Source organism: Orcinus orca, chromosome 6 (assembly GCF_937001465.1).
Source record: "Orcinus orca chromosome 6, mOrcOrc1.1, whole genome shotgun sequence".
NCBI classification, from domain to species: Eukaryota; Metazoa; Chordata; class Mammalia; order Artiodactyla; family Delphinidae; genus Orcinus; species Orcinus orca.
In genome coordinates, this window is record NC_064564.1 from 57,343,222 (window position 1) to 57,366,803 (window position 23,582).

General features: G+C 35.0%; 1 protein-coding gene across 23 annotated transcripts in view; it reads left to right on the forward strand.

Moving 5' to 3' along the window:
* Positions 1-23,582, forward strand: part of NFIB (nuclear factor I B) — a 442,099-nt gene that overhangs the window by 361,778 nt on the left and 56,739 nt on the right. For all 23 annotated transcript variants that reach the window (XR_007477723.1, XM_049710692.1, XM_033439769.2 and 20 more), the window contains 3 exons: positions 8,662-8,730; positions 14,763-14,883; positions 18,517-18,635. Coding sequence is in view for 22 of the 23 variants with exons in the window: in XM_049710692.1 (XP_049566649.1) it covers positions 8,662-8,730; positions 14,763-14,883; positions 18,517-18,635 (309 nt within the window). In the remaining variant the exon portion in view is untranslated. The remainder of the gene's footprint in view (positions 1-8,661; positions 8,731-14,762; positions 14,884-18,516; positions 18,636-23,582) is intronic.

Below are 23,582 nucleotides of genomic sequence, written 5' to 3' on the forward strand. Positions count from 1 at the left end.
GAACTCATTAAGCTGCAGATTCTGATTTCGAGGGTCTTGGTGGAGCCTGAGCTTCTGCATTTCCAGCAAGCTCCCAGGTTATGCCAGTGCTGTTGGTTCTGGGACCACATTTTGAATAACAAGAGACTAGCCGTAGTGGTTCCCAAACTTTGCTGCACATTGGAATCACCTGGGCAACTTTTAGAACATCCTCATGTCTGGGTCATATCCATACCAGTTAAATCAGAATAGCTGGGAGTGGAAGCCACGCATAAATTGCTTTTTAAGAACCCCAGGTGGTTCGAATGATCAGCAAATTTTGGGGACCACTGCACTAGGTAAGTGTTCTATTCAGGGTCCACTTTACACAATTGTGGTTACTTTTATTTTAGTAAGTAATTGCCCCTTTAAGTTTTGAAAGTTGCGGTCAGTAAGTTGTATGTGTTAATCTCTCATAATTCTTTTAATGCATTTGGTTTCTATGGTTATGTCTCCCTTCTATTCTTGTAGTTGTATATTTTTGCCTTCTCTTTTTTCCCTTAATGAAGCTTGCAAATGATTTTTCTGTTTTGCTTGTCTTTTCAGAGAATCATCTTTCCTTTCATTGTTTCAAATATTCCTCTTTTTTCTATTTTATTAATTTCAGCTTTTATCTTTAATTCCCTTTTGAATTTTTGTTGGATTGTTTTGCTGTTTTTCTTTTATGGTAAACAATTATCCTTTTTCTTTTGTCTTTTTCTTTTCATTGCTTTCTAGATGGCTGACAATTTTTCTTTTGATTTTCTGTTTGATTCATGGCTTATTTTCTTAATTTTCATGTAGTTCAGAAGATATGGTCAACTTTTTTTTTAACTTTTAGTTTTATTTGCCAAAGATAAACAGAATGGCCTGAAAAATTCTCCACTTTTAAGAATTTGTTAACATTTTCTTTTTGGTCAAGGACATGATCAATTTTTTTTTTTTTTTTTTTTTTTTAATGATCAATTTTTATAAAATTTCCATGGATATACCAACAGAGTATAAGATGTATTTGAATGATATAAAATAACTCTAATAGCCTAATAGTCATATTCAAATCTAAAAGACACATTCTAAAAAATAAGTCTAATTGTCTAATAGTCATGGTCAAATCTAAAAGATGTATTCAGAGTTCTCACTATAGTTATATTTTTATCAAGTTTCTTGTATCTTATTGGATTTTATTTTATGCATTTCTTCACAATACTGTTTGGTGATAAAAATTATATTTTTATCAAGTTTCTTGTATATTATTAGATTTTATTTTATGTATTTCTCCACAATATTGTTCGCTGCACCAATACCTTGTTTGGTGCATGTATTGATGCATTTCTCCACAATATTGTTTGGTGCATGTCATTCATAATGTTCTTTAACCTGTTTATTTTAATTCATCTTAAATTCCATCTTAAAACCATTGCTAATTGACACTGATTTCTTTTTGTGTGAATTTGCCTGACTTCTCTGCCTACTATTTTATTTTCAACTTTTTGTTCTTATTCTCACTTTGTCTTAAGTATGCTCCTTAAAAGTAGCTGGATTTTGTTTGCTTAAGTTAATCTAATGCTTTCTTTATGGGATAATTCAGTCCACTTACATTTGTTATAATGATTGATATATTTGATTTTATTCCTCTTGTTTTACTTTAATCATTTCTTTATACCTTATGTCCTTATTTTGACTGTCTTAAGTTCCTATTCATTGTATTTTGTTTCCTAGCTGTTAATTTGGAAGTTCTATCTTCCCTTTCCCTGCTTTTAAAATGAAATGTCTCTCATTATTTGAAAATAGTATACAGCTTTCATATTGACTCACAGGTACTATGATTATCTGGTATTTTAGAGAAGAGAAATGGGGGGACGTAGAAAAATTGCTTCACTTGCCTTACATTTACATAGTAAGTGACAGAGCTGATTTTTTAGTATAGTTTAATGTAATTTAATATAATTATATTAATTGTAGTATATTTTAAGATGATATTATACAATTTAATTTAATTTTATTATAATTTCAATATAGTAAAAATAAACATAGCCCACTTAGTAAACCATAAAGTATCTGTGCTAAGAAATTTTAAAATCTTCAAGAATTGATTTTCTTGAATAATATGTAATAAAATTGTCTCAAGATCAGAAAATAGGAGTAGATTAAATTTCGTGAAACACTTGGAGTTGTCTAAGAATCTTCTCTGAAACACATTCTGGAAAGATGATTTTACCAGTGAGTTTTTCCAAACTTTCAACTTTTTTTTTTTTTATGAAAAATAATGACTGTCATCCAAACCATTTTATGAAGCATGCATATAACCCTGGTATGAAAACTTGGCAAATAAAATACAAAGATTCCCACAAAAGTATCCCAACTACATATAGAGAATTTGGAAGACAACTGTTAATAAATCAGTTCAACAGTAAATTTAAAAAGCTATGTTCCATGGACCAACAAAAATAATTTAATCTAAGAATTTGTAATATGTAACAACAAAAAATGCTGTAATGGAAAAAAAGGATAATCTCACAATGCCAAAAAGACATTTAATAATACTCAACAACGATTCTGATCAGAAAACTTTAAAAAACACTCTGAGAAAACTAGGAATAAACGAATATATCAGATGATGAGGAAAAATCAATCATCAATTAATGGCCAAAATTATTAACTGTGAAACTCTAGAAGTATTCTCATTAACATTATGAATAAAATATTCCTGCTAGCAATATTCCTATTTTACATATTTTTGAAAGTTCTCTTCAAAGAAATAATTCATATGTATGTGAAAATATCTAACATTATTATAATTAAATAAATGAAAGTTATAACATTAATGTAATGATATCTTTTCTCTATCAACTTGCCACAGTTAAAAACAAATCCCATTAATATGACTAATATGTAATCCTGGCAGCAGGGTGGTGACATGGAAATGCTCATGATGTGCCTGAGGGAGTATAAATTGGCAAAAACCTTTATGGAAAGCAGCTTGACAGTTTTTACCAAGAGCTTTAAAAGAGTTTATGTCCTTTGACCCGCTAATTCCACTTCTGGGAACTCCAGCCTAAGGAAATCATAAGAATTGCTGACAAAAATTTGTGTCCTACGATGTTAATGGCAGTGCTGTTTATAATATTTTTTAAACTGGGAAATAACCTAAAATGCCAAACAATGGGAGAATGGTCACATAAAGTATGATACAGCCATGCAGTATAATATGGTGCAGGCATTAAAATCATGCTTTTGGAAAAGTATTTAATCTAAAGGGAAAGATACAATGTTACTTAGAAAAAGTCAGGATATGCATTTATTTAAATTTTAATCTCAATTTTATAAAAATCCATATTTATGTATATTATATATATTTAGGAAAAGTTTAATGGACTCAAAGGAAATACTTAAAAACATAAATAATATATTAATATACTACTATCAGAGTGTGTTAAAGTCAGAAAAATTCTGACTCTACCAGGTCATTTCAATCACCATCAGGGATTTACATTTCATGTTGAAGGACAAACTTAATTGTAAATTTATACTAAAATGTTAGCTATAGGCTGAGAGTCAGTCTCTGTGCAGAAAATTGTTATCTTTGCTGTGATTAGTGTATCTATTTTATAATCACAGTTTCCATCCTTAACCATGGACAGTTCAGATCAGTTGAAAAACTGGAGAGTCCTGTCTTATAACACCCCTACCAGAAAAATCACCAATGGGTTAGTTTTGGTAGCTGAAGTTTTATGAAGATTGGCAAAGAGCTAGTATGAAATAATCTTATCTTCTCCCCCTTTACATCTATAAACAAAACAATTTAGGCATCTTTTACACTCAGTTGAAGGAAGTGAACAATTGGAATCCTAGGGCTGGAGCATGCCTGTGAGATACCCAGTGTTCTCTTCTTTCTCCAAATTGAGCAATGCAAGAAAACTATCAGGAAAACAGCCGTGTAAAAAAGTGGAATCTGAGAGTTGCAGTGGGCTTTTGAAGTGCTCTTATCCAACTTCCTACCCAAAGTGAGAATTCTTAAATCCAGTGGAGGGGTCTTTACATCTGCTGGGAAACCCCCTATATTTGTAGACACAGGTTTCCTCATTCTGTAAAATAGTAACAACTTGAGGATAATTGTGGGCATGATGTGCATTCATGCTTTCTAAGATCTTAGTGCAGTAGCTTGGCATGTGTTGGTTATTATTACCTTTGCAAGGTCTCACATTCCTTTCTAGGACTTTTCTTATTGGATGACAAATCTGTTTACTGAGCCAAAAAAACAGTTCCTGGAACTATGCAGAATAAGTCTCATCCACCATCTACATTAACAGTCCTTCAAATACTTGAAGACAGCTTTCATGAATTTAATAACTGCTTTCTGTGTTTTTTTTTAATTTCAAGAATAGAACACAGTAGACCATAAAAATGAGCCATTATCAGTCTTCCTTTGGATTTTCTGTGTAAATGTTGTTTAACATTTAAATGGTGCTGATTATAATTTGAGATATTAACAGTTAGATATGCCATTGCATCCCTCTGTTATTGTTTGTAAAGGAGGTTAAACACTATATTAACTTCTGAGTAGTGATTTATTGTTGCTTTTGTTAGAGAAAAATAAAAACAGTAAAATAATATAATTTGATATTGCCTTTGAGAATTTTCAGTTTGCAGAGGTCTTTATTTCCTACTCAATTTTATTTTTTAAAAAGCATACATGTAGTGTAAATACAGCATCACATAAATGCTAAGTTGTTCTTTGCTTCCTGGTGTAAGCTGTTGTGTAATATTGCTCAGTAACCATTAAGCAGCTGCTCTGTCTCAGAGATGCTCATATTTCCTTTGGTAGATGAAGGGAATTTACTGTATGAATGTCTCCAAATTGCTTTAAGATCTTTGGCCTCTGTGTCAGCTATTTAGATTCACAGTGGTCTATGTAACACATGAAAACCATGTTTTTAGAAGGCCCCAGAAGCCTGGAGGTTACACATGGGGTTGTGTTAACAGCAAGCACCTGCATTTTGCTGAGTGTTACCCTCTGTATTGTATAGCAGGGCTTCTGACCCCCTGCACGATCCTCTCCAGTTATTTTGCCAGAGTCCTTAAGTACTCTCTCGTATGCTTGTGAGCAAGGACTATTAGCTGGCCAAGTACCGTGTCATCCACTGTTTCTTTTCTTTAGCCCGCCTCATCTTGGGTAATGTCTGTCCATTGTAAAGGCTGTGCTGCGTGCAAAGATGCATGAAGGGGGCAGCCATATGCTTCAGGTGCTTCTCCCAGGCTACCCAGCCGCCTGATTCCCACCCACCCCCCTCCTATAAGGTCATTGTCACCACTTAGCCTTGGGAGCCCTCCTTTTACTGAAGTCTCGCTGTGCTCCACACAGGAGTGGAGCCCAGTGGGACCTATGGTGTTGCGTTTTGGCTAGTGGGTGCGAAAGCAGTTCTGACATATTTTCAATGTCTTTCATAGTTTTAGTAAAATCTTTCAGTTTTCCTTGTAGATCCAAATTCCTTAGAACTTGGGGAATTGGGGGTAGGGAGTGGAGAAGCACCCTCAGCATTCTGAGTTGCCTTCCCTTTTCTATGAGATGGTCATTGCATTTGTCTGTGTGTGACTGCCTTGCTGTCTTCCTGCTGGTAGGATTACCTCGAGGTGGCTCTTCCCTCCCTTAGGATTCGGCTCGTGACAGGACCACACATCACTCCATCTTAATGGGCATGACTTAGAAGCAAATGGAGTCCTAACTACTCATTGGAGTGATAAGGAAATGAACTTCAGATAATATCCATGTATTGAATTGTTATTAAGTATTACACATGGAATAATTTATATAAATGAAATGTTCACTATTCATTCACTCATTCATCGATTTATAAATATTTGTGAACTATTTGAACCCCTCTAGTCCCTTGGTAGTTATTTTGTACTACATGCCTAAAGTTGTACATTAATTACACAACAAAGTCAGAGATATAATCTGACTGTAATCATTATGCTTTCCCATTTTGCCCAAAAGCTTAAATAAACTCCTCGGCAAACAAGTTCCAGAAAATAACAAGGGTCAGTAGAGTTATCCTTCGATCTTAAGCTATCTTTATCTTCATTGTTATAAAATTATTAAGGTGTTCATTTGTGACCATGTTTCAAAAAGCTGAACTTTACATTTGTTTTGCAAGCGTTTCGTAGTTACTGTAATGTGGGCGATGAGTTAGTTGTTAAGGGAGATATAGAGATGAACAAAACCCAGTCACTCCCCCAAATAAGAAACACAAGGCTTGAAAACAGTTATCTCGGTAAACTTGAATGTGCAAAGTGATATAAAGTAAGAACAAACTAGGTGCTATGTGAATACAGAAGAAAGAGATTATTTCTAGGTGGCACAGGAGTTGGGAGGGGAGGGTGGAAAAGCAGATTATGGAGCAGATGGTGGTTGAGCTGGACATTGAAGGCTGCGAGGTGAGCCTGTGGAAAGAGGGCCCTTCTGATCAGAGGCAGCTATGTTAGAAAGATATGAGGGCAGGCCTTTACAGAGTACGGTTGGGGAAGGACAAATAATCTTGTCTGATTGGTTAAGCACACAGGCTGTAGTCATGATAAATAAGTTCTCTGTATTTAACGTATTTGTCATATATAAAATGTTATGTTTACCACATGTAAAATAAAGTATAATCTGTAAAATAAAGTATAATCTATTATGCTTAAAACAACAAAAGCAATAGAAATCTTTGTATACAATGATAACCTATCAAAATTAAAAACATAATAGATGTTTATGTAACACATGTCTCCAGCCACACAAAGGGAGTCAATGTCTTTTTTATGTCTCAGTGGCTTTTAGCACTTTGTACAATGTTGTCTACCTGGAAATTTCTCAATAATCACTGAAATGAATTCAACCTGGTGAAAAATTAATTGCCGAAGAAGTAGGCGTTTCTTAAAATAGAGCTGCATCAAGTGGGGACACTTTGTTATTATCCTCTTAAAAATGTATATCTTTTTCAGAGCAGTGACTTAACATGAGACCTGAGTTTTATCACCGAGATCTCACAATTTCTTCTCATTCTTTTGCTATTTCTAAAGAAGGTAGATGGATGGATATAAAACAGTGTTCAGACATACGCAGCACCCCTGTTTATTCACAGCAGTGAGGCATATATGCTAATTGAATGACTTTCTGTCTTTTCATGCTGTGTATGGTTAAAAAGTGGGCTGGTAGCTTTCTTTCTGGTAAAATTTCTAAATGATGATTTACAAATAACTTGAGAGTGTCTGGAATTCAGTGTGCATATTTCAGTGTATGGGTGATTGCTGACTCCATAGGCCAATCCTAACTTACTGGTAACATTTACTCAGCGCCTACTCTGGGTTTTACATTTTTGTCTCACTTATTATTTGTAACAACGATGTAAGGTAGGTAATTTTATTATCTCTAATATATAAATGAGGAATCTGAAGTACAAAGAGTCTAAATGTTCCAGGACTATTATTATTATTAATTTAGAATTATTAATTATGATGATTAATTATTCCAGGATGCCACACTGGCAAACTGTAGTCAGGAGTCAAACCCCAGCTCTTTGACTTCAGTGAGCCATGTTGCTAAAACACCCAGACCTCTCTCATCCCTGCCCCGAATCTAATCTCTTGGTCAGCCCTGAAGCTTTATGGAACATCCAACCAAATTGCCGGTTCTTGGAATTTAGAGTTTTTTCCTGGAAGCATTTTAATTCTGAGGATTTTCACACTCTTATTCTCTCCCTGGGGCAGCAGAGAGTAGCCATATCCCTCCTACCTAAGGTGTTCCCTCCCTCCTTACCCTCACTACACTTCCTTCTTCTGGATGAGAACCTGGGGATAGGACTGGTGGCCCCATCTGCAGTCCTGGAAAGAGTTAGACCAGCTAGCAAGCATGTTTGACTTACTCAGGCTCCTGACCCGTGGCCCACAGCTACTGTGGGCCCTAGACCTGGAGGTCACGGAAGGGTCAGGAGGCATTCCTGGAGGTCTGGCTTCACCACATTCGCCAGAAAAAGGATCCAGTTCTTGACATGAAGGGAGTCCTAGGGAGTGGCAGCAAGGGTGAGAAAGCAGTGAAATCATGTGAGGTATATTAATGGTGCACAGAAATAGGTCTGTGTAAAGTATTTGCTGTATGTACGAGTTCTGCTTTTGTGTGATCCATGACGGGAACAAGGGTGGGAGTGCTGGTAATAGCAACTCACTTTTTAATCGGGGAAGGATTTGTGAAAGAACAGTGGTTTCAAGAGATCTTTGGAGTAATTCCAACAAGGTGCTAATTGTGGCTGTGGTTTTCCTTTTTCTTTATTTCTTTTTTTTTTTTTTAATGGATGGACTTTAGTCTACCAGGTGCTACCGATCTGAGGGCCTCTGAACCTTCATTCCCTATGCGTGGGCAGTGGCAAATAAAACCATACCAATTGCCCTGTACAATTGGAAAGTTAAAAAATTTTCCTGAGAGATTATTTAGCTTCTAAAGGTTAAACGTTTGTTTAAACGGACCCAGTTTGCATTTTACAAGAGTTTTGCTTTTACAGTTCTTCGTTGTAAGCATACTTGGGTTTTGTTCTAACCTTTGGTTTAAAACACTTGAACAAATTCTAGTGTTTAATCATTTATTTGCTTCCTGCTTATGTTGATCTCTTTCATCTTGATGTTTATTTTCAGGATACCTTGAGGATAGTTTTGTAAAATCTGGAGTCTTCAATGTATCAGAACTTGTGAGGGTATCCAGAAGTAAGTAAACTCTTTTCTTATTATTTAACTATACAGTATGATTTAAAATATTTTACATTTGAACCTTAAATACAGTATGAAGAGAACTGTGTATTAGGAGAATTTGAGTTTTTAAATCTCTGACCTTTTGATGAAATCAGAAGTGAACATATTTTGTCTGGTTTTCTAAAATATTTGCATTTAAATCAACACTTTCTGTAGCACAAAAACAATTTGCGGTTTGTTCTGCTTGCTGTGTTATCGGTATTCGTTTAATTCACTGTTCACTCTGTGACCATAGATGGTCATTTATATCAAAGGAAGTGTGATTAATTAAATGTACTCAGTGTTGTTATGATAACCCACATAAGTTTCCTGTAGATAAGTGCTTTTTCATTTTGCTAACATTTTGGTGAGGGCTTGGAGATGTACAGGATATACACACTAACATGCAGAGTGTAGAGGGATGCAGAAATTAACTTTGCAGATTGTAGCTGGATATAGATAGAAAGCATTGTTATCCAAAACAATGTCCAATTGTTTCCATTGGGCACCTCACCTGAGACACCATTCTTGACAGGCTGGGTGAGAATTTTCTCGAGTAAGTTCACCTGGCCAGCTAACTAAGCAAGGGGGACGTTTCCTTGATCAACTCTTTTAGTTATTACTGGTGTGTGCAAATATATGTAAGATGCAGTTCTTATCTCATTGATTATGCTGAAGGGGGTGACTCATTTCTACTTGCTCTCTTCTCTGATTTAGCTTATTTATGTAACTTTGCAGGGTGTATTTTCACCTGACATTTTGATAGAGAGTGTCACAGTTTGGAATGATTTATTCAGATGATGTAGGGGCACTCTGGAGCCTGTTTAAGTTGTGTTTTTCACTTGGGTCAAATTCAGAGGTCATGAACAAGAATTATGATGATCCAAAAAGAACAAACAAGAATGAGTTACTAAGGGTAAGTATAGGTAGTGCTTTAGCATGGCGTTGAGTGAAGTAATCTCCAAGGTAGTAGGTGACTTTGTCTTTGGAACTGTAGTTTCTCAAATAGTTCAGATTTCTGAAGTGGCTAGTGCAAACAGCCTGTATTTCAGAGAGTTCTGTACATGAGCATTTAAGACTTTAGTAGCATCCTTTCTGACGTAATTCTGCAGTGGATAAATGTGTGCCCCAAAGACTTCTGCCCTGGGTCTGTTGACTTGGGGGCAGTGTAGGAGACCAAATTAATATCCTGTATGCCTGTACCTATAGGGTTCATATTTGCTGGGCAAGAGGATTCTGATGGTCTACTTCATTTACTTCATTCACCAAGGCGATGAGCCTTGTTTGTTTTTCCTGATCAATATGTGTTGTGCAAAGGCCTCTGATATTTGAACTTTTTTATGTTTATTTTTAATTTGGAAAGGAACATGCCTGACTTACTTACTACTACTTTATGGCATCATGTAAGGAAGGGGGTATTTAAAGATGTGTGTATGTGTGTGTGTGTTTCCCCATACTGCTCTTTAGCAGAGAGGTTATGCTGCTACAGTTATGAGACATTATGAAATTATTTGTTTAAATTTGTACTTTTCTCAGTTTTATGATATATTTTCACCCTTCTTATGAGAAGGACAGTAGAGTCGTCTGTCAGAAAATATTACTAGTTCCTCATTATAGGTAACATTATGCTAGATGCTGTAGGAGAGCCACATGAGAACTTTTAAAAGCCCAGATTGATATTTTGAGAAATCTGAATTTGAAACATAAAAATAGATTAAAAAAATACCTTTTTAGGGACTTTCCTGGTGGTCCAGTGGTGGAGAATTCACCTTCCAAAGCGGGAGGTGCAGGTTCGATCCCTGGTTTGGGAGCTAAGATCCCACATGCCTTGTGGCCAAAAAACCAGAACATAAAACAGAAGAAATATTGTAACAAATTCAATAAAGACTTTAAAAATGGTCCACATCAAAAAAATCTTTAAAAAAAAACCCTTTCTATAATAGTGCAGAAATGAGGCAAATTTAACATATACCATTCATTCTTTCTTGATTCATATTGTCATCTCCTAGAGGTTTTTAAGTTATCTGTTATAACAAACATTACTAATTTGTAATTAGTAGATTAATTATCTGTATTCATTCATTAGTTACTTTATTCAGCAAACATGTATTTTCTACTGCATATGTAAATAGGTGTCTCTGAAATGCTTGAGAAGTTATTCTCCTAAGTGTTTTAATATATCCACATTATAATCTTATTTACACAATTGAACTTCATTGTTTATGAAATAAGGGTTTGCTAAGTAAACATCAACTTCAGCACAACCCTTACGCTGTATATCACAAATTCTGACTTCTTGAGGGTTTACGGTATATTAATGGTTTCTGTCCTCTGGGGTTTTACTCTCACATGACCCTCTAATGTGCATGTTGACTTTAGCTAATGAAGCTATTCAGTTTTAGGATAGTGATCTTTCTGGTGAATGATATTATCACCATCTTAAAAGTTGATTTAGGATCAGCTTTTGGAGTGAGGAGAACAATAAGAGAGATTAAGGGTTGGCCTCTAACCCTTGGAGTCCGAGGTTCTTCTGAGCTTGGTTTCTAAGAGGGTATTGGCAGCCTCTTAAACATGATTTGCAGCCTTCGGGCCCCTTGCTGCTCTCTGGGAGAGGTGCTAACACTGGTCTTTGCATCTGATGTAAGTTTTTCCAGAGGCTTTTAAACAGGCACATCTGCCTGGGACTTGCTGTTCTCATGCACTTTGTCATTAGATAAATTTTGTGCCTGTGTGCTGTTTTAGAATCTGGCCATGTTCGCTATTAATCTACTTTAATTTCCGTAATCTCCCGTTTAGTGTAAAAATGCACACTAGATTTTACAGTGCTCGTGTGTAAATCCGTAGACAAGGTGTTTTTGTTCTTGTTTCGCTTAAGCCATGACTAAAGCTTGATTTTCCGTCTTGTACCCCATGCCCGCAGTTTTATTGAGATTTAGTTGACATGTAGCGCTGTATAATTTTAAGGTGTGTAGCATAATGACTTGACTGACGTATGTTGTGAAATGCCACAGTAAGTTTAGTCAACATCCATCATCTCATACAGATACGAAAAAGAGAGAAAACGTTATTCCCTTGTGTTGAGAACTCTTAGGATCTACTCTCTTAACAGCTTTCCTGTATATCCTACAGCGGTGTTCATTGTAGTCCTCATGTTGTACATTACATCCCCAATACCTATTTATTTTATAACTAGAAGTTTGTAGGTTTTGACCACCTTCCTCCAATTCTCCCTCCCCCCCACAACACCCACCTCTGGTAACCTTTTCTTTGAGTTTGGTCTTTTGTTTGTTTGTTTGTTTAGATTCCACTGTTGCCTTCTTGATACTTTGGAAGAATCCTTCTGGAACAAAACTTAGAAAAAAACAAAATTTCCAAAGATTTTTAATTATCATTTTCCTATAAATTATACCTAGTATGCATACGGTCAAGCAATCTGTGTTGACTATCAAGTCATATGTTTATTAAATAGAAACTACAAATCTTTGCCTAAATATTGCATGAGCTTAATAAATTGCAAATAGTTGATATAAGATATAACCTGTAAGTTTCCCGTTGGTAACTCAGTTCTTTGAATTGTATCCATCACTGCTGTTGGAAGCCAAACAGATTGCTTACGTTCACCGAGCCCCTCAAATGCCTCCTTCCAGCACATACTCTGCTTTCCAATGTCACATAGAACATGGTTCTAATAATAAACTTTAAAGCATGTGGTTACTGTGGGATTTCTTACCTTGCATTTTTTTTTAACCTCTGGTGTACCTCAAGCCACAACAAGCAGCTACATTTTAACTGTCCAAAGAACTCGAGCCATTAGGCATAGCTGCACACTGAACACTAGTATTTTCTGTGTAAAACGAGGCTGAAGCATATTATGTAATATGAACAACCTAACAGAGGCAGAAGCTCCAGAGTGTTAGAGCTGAGACTAATGTCGTATGTACTGATCAATGTTTAATGGGGGGAGGCAATCGTTGTGTATTCCTTGATTGTTTCTCTCCAAAGCATGCACCTCCTGATCGTATTTTCTTTAAAAATACTTTGTTAGTCTCAGCCTGCCTGAGATATTGAAGTACGATTCAACAGATAGTGAACACATTTCAAATGTTTATTAAAAATTCTGAGTAAGAAAAATTCCTTGAAAATCGGCTGTCCCTTTGGAATTTTTTACTCAACGTGTGGTTAGTTTGGAGACAGGGGAAGGTTAAGTAGACTTTGTGTTCTTAGCGTGAATTTCAAGGGCTCCAGAATTTTCCCGCCCCGCATAGGATACACTTTCTCTCATTGGAGATCTTGAAGGCCTGATAAAAACAGGTGAAGAAATAGAAACTATTCTTAAGCATTGTCCTTTGACACCAACCTGGCTGGCCTCCATCTTGTATGTCATCTCTGCCCATGACCTTGCTCCTGTAGTAATTGCTGTTTAGAGTAACCTCCCTCTACTACCTTACTCATCTTCCAAAGCCCTGGGCCAGCTGTGACTTTTCCACAGATTTCTTGGACCATTCAAGCTTGTATCAGATTCTTCTTTCCTTGAAATCCTATAGCATTTATTGATCATGTCATTCATTTGGAAGTTTCATTATAAAACGCATTATGCTTATATCTCTGTGTTTTTCATGAGTATTTTGTTTACCCAACCTGTTGCCCAGTATGTCTTATTAAGCACGGGAACTATCTTAGACTATTTTGGATCCCTTGCAGCACCTGCCAGTAATGGGCACAATATCTTTTTTTTCCCACAATATCTTATTGAATGAACAAACCTTCAGCAAATAGGTTCATTTGTACCAGTTCACCAGCTTTGCGTGGGTTTTTGAACTTGTTTCATCTTTGCTGACCACTCTAGGGTGCCAGGGAAAAATTTCAGGGAAGAAAGCAAGGAAAGAAGGGAATTCACATTTGTTGAATATCCATTATACACTAGGCATGATGCTGGACTTTTATCACTCCTTACCTCACCTCATCCTCAAAATAATCATATGTTATTCTAGTTTTCATTTTATTCTAATTTTATTCTAATTTTCATTTTACAGTTCAGGAAACTGAGGCACATAGCCAATAAGTGGCAGAGGGAGTTAAAACTAAAAGGCTGTCTATCTCCCAAGATCCTACTCATTCTAACACAACATGCTGTCTGACAGATTTATTCAAGATGTCTAGAAACCAATTTTAAAAATTTGAAAAGATGTAATCCATTGTACAACAACCAATATTACATTAAAATTTTCAGTTCTTAATACATCAACAAACTCAAAAAGACTTCTTGATTTATAAAATAATACCTTAAAGTATAAAACTCCATGAGTATATTTTAAATGACTTATGAAATTGGGCATACAAACTTTTTTAAAAACAAAACATAGCTGTTGAGTAAAACTGTACTCACCATTCATATATGAAACCTGAATATGTATTTTGGAAAAAAAATCTTGACTTTTATTTCATATTTGTCAATTTTACTTATATACCTGTCCTAGTACAAGAATTATTTTTATATCAAATAATTATAAATATGATTTCTAATGCATTCTAACATTAATGTTAACATTATTATAAAATAATAATCACCTCTTGTGAAACTATTCTAATTCGATTTATTTAACAATAATTTGGTTTTTGAGATCTGACTTAGTACAGAGTGCCTTGCTTGTTGCTGAGCGATAGGCAACATATATTGTTCCCTGTGGCGCATCTAGAGACTAGTGAGGTGACAGGTGTAGTGACAACTAACACAAAGGACTGAGTGAAGAAGCTTGGGCAGTGGGAGTGGGAGGAGGGGTAACCAGTGATGATAGCGTGCCTCAAGTTTCCACACTTGAACATGGGCATCGTGAGGATGTTTGCAAGTCTTAACCAGTGAAAGGCTGGTATTAGATTCTTAAGGTAAAGAGAGTTCCCCTCCTCCTTGCCCAGAGGCATGGAAAATATTAGATTATTACATTTGAATAGAGATGACAACAGTAAATGGCATTCCCAATGTTTGTTGGTGTTGTTGTTTCATTCCTCAGCACCCATAACCCAGGGAACTGGAGTCAACTTCCCCATTGGAGAAATCCCAAGCCAACCATACTATCATGACATGAACTCGGGGGTCAATCTTCAGAGGTCGCTGTCTTCTCCACCAAGCAGGTAACTGAAAGAGGAGCTGCTTTTGTTCTCAGTCTATATGCAAATAGGTAAATAAGTAGACGTGCAGATAGATAGGTACACAGGTAAAGAGAAGGGGGAAATAAAGCAAAGAGTTCAAGATTTTTGTTGAGTTTACGCAAAGTTTTAATCTTTCCTGGTTAAATTTATTTTGAAATTTGAAAGTTAAATTGTTGTTCAAAGCATTTTAAAAAGGCTTTTTGGGGAGACAAGGGAACTATGAAAATGTATTAATATTTTTATCCCCTTATATGAAGTATTATAACTCTATAAGTAATTCTTTTGGTGACTTTAAAAATGGTATTGCCATAGCAAAGATCCCTGGTTTAGGATTGATTCATCCAACTTTTACCCTAATACCATGTCCAAGCTGGGGATAATGAAACATGAAAAATAAAATGTGTCATTTACTTAACCTTAAAAGGCCTTATTCTAGGCAACAGGTTTGCCAAGTTCTTCAGTTAGTTGATGTTCTTTGAATAATTTAGTTAACTCTCAGTTACCAGTGAAAGTATTACCTGCTCTGAGATTTGGCTTAACCAGCCTTTGTTGGGGAACAGCTACAGTGAGGTGACTTTGCCTTTTAGTTCTCTGCTGACATTCTCATATTTCTCTCTTGACCTTCTGATTGTAACTTTCAGTCCCACAGGAGTTTAAAAAGAGATCTCCTATTTAAGTGAGGGAAAATTAACTTGGCAAGTTGTAGTACATGGGATTTCATATGTTCCCCTATTGTTGAATGATAGAAGAGGGCTGAGTGAATAAGACAAATATTATAGCTTTATTGGGTTTTTTTGAGTTGAATCTTCAATATAGGAAGAGCAATCTCATTTCCATGGCATTAAATATACCCACGATCAGATAGAAGATCATACGTGAGTTCCAGAGCAAAACATATATTTCACAGTATCAACTGTTAAAAAATTTAAAAATCTGGATAACTATATTCCTATGCTATTCTCAAAAACAAAAATTAATTGCATTTGAATTAATTGTGGGGCTATGCACATTTGTTTATTAACTAAGTTCAATTTGATGTCATTTATGGTCAAACTATATTTTCATATAGTTAGATTGCATAGCAAGATAATAGGGTTTATTATCATTAAAACAGTGATATGGTGAAGTGTTAAAAATGCTTTAGTTTTTCTAAATTTAAAATGCGAATAGTAATTTTTTATTTTGTCTGGTGGATTGGTATGCTGTCAACACAGATCTTTCCTCATGATCATTCAGTATCAGATACTACGTCATTCAAATAAAAAAGGTTTAAAAAAATTTCTCTATTATTTCCTTATGAAAGTCTTTTCTCCCTCATTTCAAGTTTTCCATACATATTTACCGCTGATTTACAGATGGGAGAATTAGATTAAAGGAGGCTTAAAAAATACATTCTAACTTTGGATACCCTACAAAGAAACTAAAGAAACTGTTTACTCTCACTGTGGTTTAGCATGGATAGAAATTGCCATCTTCTGCATCATGTTGATACTCCGGGAGTTGTGAGTCAAATATTAATCACAAATGTATCTATGCATATACCCAGACATGCACATGCTTCCAGGATTTGGAAACAGTGTAGTAGAAAGAGCACAGTCTCAGAAGTCAGAAGTCTTTACTTTGTGTCAGACTGCTTCCATTAACATGCCCTGGGCAATTGATTTTCTCCAAATTTGTCTTCCCACTTGTAAGAAAATGGAGGATTGGTTTATGTGTACGGCTTCTAAAGTGAATTACAACTCTGAAATCCTATGACATTAGGTTTATTATCACTGTATAAAGTTCATTCAGAAGATATCGTTTTTAGTTTTTATTTCCATAGGTGTGAATAAGATTTTTTTTTAATTTAAGGAAAAAGTATCCATTTCTCTACTCATAACTTACTGTTTAATAGGGTATTGGTGAAGATGTTTGAAAGCAGTATATCAAGCAATATGGCATGTGGCATAGAATAGCTTTTTAATCTCTGCTCTAAATATTCACTTTTCTTAGTAATTGAGATAAAACTATGTTTTCTTTATTAAAATATATTATAATACTTTGAAAGTTATTTTGGTTTGAATTTGGCAATGGCCTATTTTTCATGGTTGATCTTAAGAATAAAGGATCAATAACCTAAGTTTTTAGGAAAAAAATCTAAAAACAATAAATGCTGGAAAGGGTGTGGTGAAAAGGGAACCCTCCTACACTGTTGGTGGGAATGTAAATTGATACAACCACTATGGAAAACAGTATGGAGGTTCCGTAAAAAACTAAAAATAGAACTACCATATGACCCAGCAATCCCACTACTGGGCATATACCCTGAGAAAACCATAATTCAAAAAGAGACATGGACCACAATGTTCAATGCAGCACTATTTACAATAGCCAGGACATGAAACCAAGCTAAATGTCCATCGACAGATGAATGAATAAAGAAGATGTGGCACATATACACAATGGAATATTACTCAGCCATAAAAAGAAACGAAATTGAGTTATTTGTAGTGAGGTGGACAGACCTAGAGTCTGTCGTACAGAGTGAAGTAAGTCAGAAAGAGAAAAGCAAATACCATGTGCTAACACATATATATGGAATCTAAAAAAAAAAACAAAATGGTTCTGATGAACCTAGTTGCAGGGTAGGAATAAAGATGTAGACAGAGAATGGACTTGAGGACACGGGGTAGGAGGGGGAAGCTGGGGCAAAGTGAGAGTAGCATTGATGTATATGCACTACCGAATGTAAAATAGTTAGCTAGTGGGAAGCAGCAGCATGATCTCCCTCTGCTTTGCGATGACCTAGAGAGGTGGGATAGGGAGGATGAGAGGGAGGCCCATAAGGGAGGGGATATGGGGACATATGTATGCATATGGCTGATTCACTTTGTTGTACAATGGAAACTAACACAGTATTGTGAAGCAATTATACTCCAATAAAGATCTATTTTAAAAAAAGGATATATGAAATAGTTTGTAATCAGTAACGTACTATAAAATTTTTAATATTATTAAATATAGGGTTGTTACTAATAATTACTATTTTATAAGTGTCTTCTAAATGCCAGCCACTAAGTGCATGAGCTTTACATTTAATAACTCATGTAATCCTCTCAACCACTCCCCTTTTTATTATTTCCATTTTACAGATGATTAAACTGAGTTTAGGAAGGTTAAGGAGTTTACTTATCTTTGAATTGACATGAAGGGATTACATTTTTAATGGCAAGTGCTGTACCAACGAACGTTATTCATATTGATAATAATTATGAGTCAGGTACAATCAACAACAATTTTTAAATTAGTATACCTATCACATTAAGAATTCACCTTTTAGTACTGAAAATAGTGTTCTACTACTGGAAATATATTTCAACATGTAAATATAATAAACACATTTGTTAGACAGGTACAGTTCTGATATATTATAGTAAATGTTACATACAACTAGAAATGTCTGCTACTCCTATTGATGTCTTAAATACTCACCATTATTTCAAAATGGTTCTGAGATACTGTTACTTGTGTTAGCGGAAATTTCCACAGTAAGAATATTCTCAGATTATATATTTTCAGATGCTACACATCTTTCTGGAAATCCCATTAACATTCACTCTTGTCATATTTTAACAGCAAAAGACCCAAAACTATATCCATAGATGAAAATATGGAACCAAGTCCTACAGGAGACTTTTATCCCTCTCCGAATTCACCAGCTGCTGGAAGTCGAACATGGCATGAAAGAGATCAAGGTGAGTAATAAGGCGTTGCCTCTAGGAACAGTAGAGTAAAATGTCAGCTCCTTTCACAAATTTCATTTAGTCAAAATTTCATAATTGAATCAATATGGATTATTTTTTTTTCATGAAATGATTGCAATAAAATTATTTTTAAGGTCATGTACTAGTCAAATCTTGTTAAAGTGAAGTTACAAAATTCCCGTATTTTTGTGTGTTTATTAAACTTTTTTTTTAGACAAAATGATCTTTTAGAACCCTCAATGTGTGTGTGACTGATGACGACCAGGCTACATTAGTTGGCTGGATTGTAGCAGAAGCACAAGTTCTGATTCAGTCAAATCAATCCGCTCCTCTTAATGGGGTATTTTAAGGAGGAGCCAGGCTTTAAGCGGTTCGCAGGTACTAGTTACTGAAAGTTCCCATTTAAAGGAAGCCATACTTCCTTTTGGAAGTAGGTACAACATGAACAATAAATAAGTGTAATATAAGACACTTGGTGTCTGAGTCAATCTAGTTATTCTATCTAGATAAAACTATAACCCAGTTCTAGGGCAGCTCTAGGGAAAAATATAACTTTAAGAAATAGGTATTATTTGGCTCTCTGAATTCATACTTTGCTCTTTTTCATTCTTAAAATCTATTGGATTAAATATACTTCATCCGACATACTCATGCCTTTTTTGCCACAGAAGGAGATTATTAAACATGGAAACAAAGATTAGCTAACAATTTTTGTTGGTATGTATGCAAATATGACATATCAGCAGCACAAAATGTATTTGAAAAAATTGATAAAATTCTCCATTTTATTAAAAATGTAAAAAAAAAAAAAAATAGAGCTCATTCTCAATGTTTTTTAGCCCATGACTTGGGCGTATGTCTCTGAGGCTTGAGGAGCTGCATGTCCAGTAATCTCAGGAGACCAAATAGCTCTGAAGCTTAGCAGTTAAAGCCAAAGTTCAGGACTCCTTTTCTGCTGCTCCATGTTTTCCTACCGAGTGCCATAGCATTTAAAGAAGGGTGAAACATCTTCATGGAGGAATTGACATTGAGTCAGGTGGGTCTCCTTTAGCATGCTGAGATTTTTAACTAGTAAAGAAGGGGACAGCGTGGGCACAGACAAAAGCACAGGCAAGCATTGAGGTGGGGAAGTAAATTTCTGAATGGCCATGTATGAGCCCTGTGGTGGGAGGCTGTGTGTGTGGAGGGAAATAAAGGGAGATCGTTTTAAGGAAGGATTTGAAAATCAGCTGGAGAGTTTGGGCTCTGAGATCTCACTCCACCTCCCAAATCTATTCTTTAGACAGAACCATCTTTTAAAACATAATAATGTCATATCACTCCCCTACTTCAGTCACGTCCCGCTTCTCTTAGGAGAAGCTCAGAATTCCTTCCTGTGATCCAAGGACCTTTATCTTGTCCTCTGGCCTCTTGACCACTGCTCCAGCCTCAGCAGGGGCCGTCTGCTTCCTTCTTGCACTTGAGCCTACTGCTTTGTTTAGATTTGGAAATGCAATACCGAAGACCTTCATATAAGCCATGCCCTCTGGAGGGCTCCTCTTCTGTCTCTTCGTCTGGCAAATTCTTGGTCAGTTTTCAGGTCCCAGCCTAAATTGAGGAATTTCAATGTAAATCAGGTCTTTACCTCTTGACACCTTGTATTGTTCCTTCATTGTGCTTATAATATAGTTCCTTCATTGTGCTTATAAAATAGTTCCGTATTTGTTTATGGGATTAATTGTCTAAATCTGTCTATACTATGAGGGCAGGGCCTTTATCTGTTTGGCTACTATATAACCAGCGCCTGGGAACGATGCACAACACTTAGTGCTTAGTAGGGGCAAATAAATATTTGTTGGCTACATGAACCATTGATAGGCAGAACACCAGTTTCATTAGCAAAGGCAGGAAATAACAGGGACTTAACCAGACTTGCAGAAGTAGGAATAAAAACAAAACCCTCAACCCTTTATATTTTATTGCTTGTTTTACTGACATTGTCAGCTTTTTCTAAACAAAGCCATATTTTCCTCATCAGAAAATTGTTCTGGAAAAGATTCTAATGGTAATAACATTAACATTGTGAATGTGTGGCAATGGATGTGTTGTGCAGAAGTGTAGGTGTTCTTTATTATAGAGAGTGTCACTCTGTAAGAATTGATTCCTCTTTCAGCCTATTGAATAAAGCCAATCTCAAATCGTATTATAAAACATTTTTGAAAAGTAGAAGGGAAACTGTCATTCTTTCTTTTTGTAAAATTGTTGTATTGTCTTGGTGATTTTCTTTTGTCAAGATGACTGTAATTATTGGAGAAGTCTGTAAAGGAATATTAAGAGTAAGAAAGAATGATCCATTTTCATGTGTGCTTAGAAAAAATAGTCTGTCACTTGAATTCTGAAGACTGAAGATTTTGTAACGTGCACAGTAAGCCCTTGTGGGAAGAAGACTTCAACTACAATGAAAACATGAGGGCAGGACAGTACTATCTTTATAAATTTGCTAAGCCAAATGCAGTCCTTCTGTTTGATGAAAATTGCTTTCTTTAAACTTGCAAAGTAAAATGCCCTGGTTGTTCTTGTCCATCTTCAAATGTTCTTCAGACATACTTGCCTGTCATGAAGGGAGTTTTCTAAAGGGCATATTGAGTACCACTCGATACTGTAATAGCTTTAGTACATGTCTAAAAATCCCTGCGCTAATTGTATGCAATAACTACTTACTGGTTGCTTAAAATATATTTGTGCTTATAATTGGCAGAAATGTTTAAAATTCACTGTGAATTATTTCCTGGGTCTGCCTTAGTTATTTGTGTTAACTTTGCATTAACATCTACTTTTACCGTAACCCTTAACAAAACTGAGCGAAATGTGCGAATCCAAAATAACAAAATTACGGAGAGTATGTGGCATTCCACCTTCCCTTATAATCTGAACCACAAACCTAAACCTTTGAGATTTATTCCAAGTAGGCAAAAATAAAGAATATAGTGTAACTAAATGATTATACTCATTTCATTTAAAAAATTAGGCAATGTTTTAATACAAAATCTAGATTCATGCAGTGACAAATATTCCTGTATTTTAATAATTTAATGAAAAAAGTGTTTTTATTTTAGCATACTATAGACATAATTATATCTTTATGGCTTTTCAAAGCACAAAAAAGTTACAATTTCCTAGACATAAAAGAGTTGTAATTTTAATTTTGTAGAATATAGACATGAACATTTTCAAACTGAACACTGCTTAATAGGGTAAAACATTTCATAGGAATCTTTATAATTTGCTTAAATTTCTTCTGATAAATAGTGATAGAAATTAAATTTGTTAGAATCTACATTACATAATGTTTATGTTTTAACTTTTTATTCTTTGATACATAAAGGAAGAAAAAGAAAACTGGGCCAGTAACAAAGGGATATACAGCAGCTGTTACATTCTTTCCTAGATTCTAGAATATTTTTTTCTTGCTTAGTCTCTTTGATGAATTCCCTAGTCTTAAACCTCATGACTGGTTCTACCTCTATTGAAAACTTTGTTTTTTGGATACTGCTTTCCATCATTTTAATGGTTAAATGAATAGAACCAGGATAGCTTATCAATTTGCATGTTGAAAATTTCTTTTATTATTCTAATACTTACCCCACAAAGTATTCCATCTGAGAGCTTGTCTACCTTAAATTTTTTCCCACCTGAGCCAGTTCACAGACTAAATTCCTCATTGATATAATTCTCTTGAAATCATTACAGTAGTCCTTTGTAACTTCTGATGTAAGAGGAAAAATAGAGGCAGGTCTTGGTTTTTCCTCAAAGTTACTTTCTTGGGACTAAAGCTTGTAGTATTTTTGGTGGCTGGAAATTTAACAGACTAGTAATTGGTATGCTTGAACATTTGAAACAATTCTTTGTTAGTATCACTTTGTCTCTGCCATTCTAATAGTCCCCGAGCCATCTAAGCTTGAATATAAAACTCCTAAAATGCTATTTAATAGACGTTTAGTGTTATGGTAAATATATTTGTAATATACAGCTGGGCTTTCTAAATGGAAAATTTAACAGCTTCTTAGTCTAATGAGTATTTAAACAACTTGTAATCTTAGATAAAATGTAAATTCAGAAAGACTTTTAATGCAGTAAAATTTTATTAGTTCCTACACATTTAGAATTGCGATAATTGAACTAAATTAACATTTATCAAATGCCTATTATTTGCCAGGACTTTTTCTAGGCATTGGGCACATAAATATGAATAAATTAAATTTCTAGCCCATGACCTGCTGAACAGAAATATAAATTTTTATTATTTATGAAAAAAGTTTCTTCACAGAAAATAAATAATGTAAATCAGGTTATGAGGGGACTGTCTCCATGCCCAACTTACTTTTAAGCATTATGAGAAATAAATCTTTACACAAAAATCAATAAATTGGTATGTTAGCAAAAACTAGCACTACTTAGAGGTGTATTTGGAATGTAATTACAATTTTAAGAGTAGTTTAAAAATTTATACTGGACTCTCAAATAGGCAATATTTAGGCATCGCATTCTGGTTGCTATAGGTACCAGAAAAAAGCACTATTTAAAAAAAATTACAGTTCCGTCGTACAAATAAGTCTTCAGCTAGTTTTTCTGAAGTTTTAATATATTTCCAAGCCCTAGAGATTTATTTGTGATAAATTTGCAAATGTTCTCATTAGTAATAGAGTCTTATATGTTGTGCTCAATTTTAATTTGAACTTTATAGAGTTCTGTAAGGATATGGTATTAAATAAATAATGAATTAAGCCAAAGGGCTCAAGGGAACACTGGGGGCTAAAGAGTAATAATGCCAGCTTAGTATCATGCATTTAATCAAGTATAGGAAATAAATAACAGTCAGTAGAGTGTGGTGACACTGATAGAACCGGACTCAGAGACCAGCCTTTCGTAAGTTAAAAAATGCTAGATACAAGAGCATTC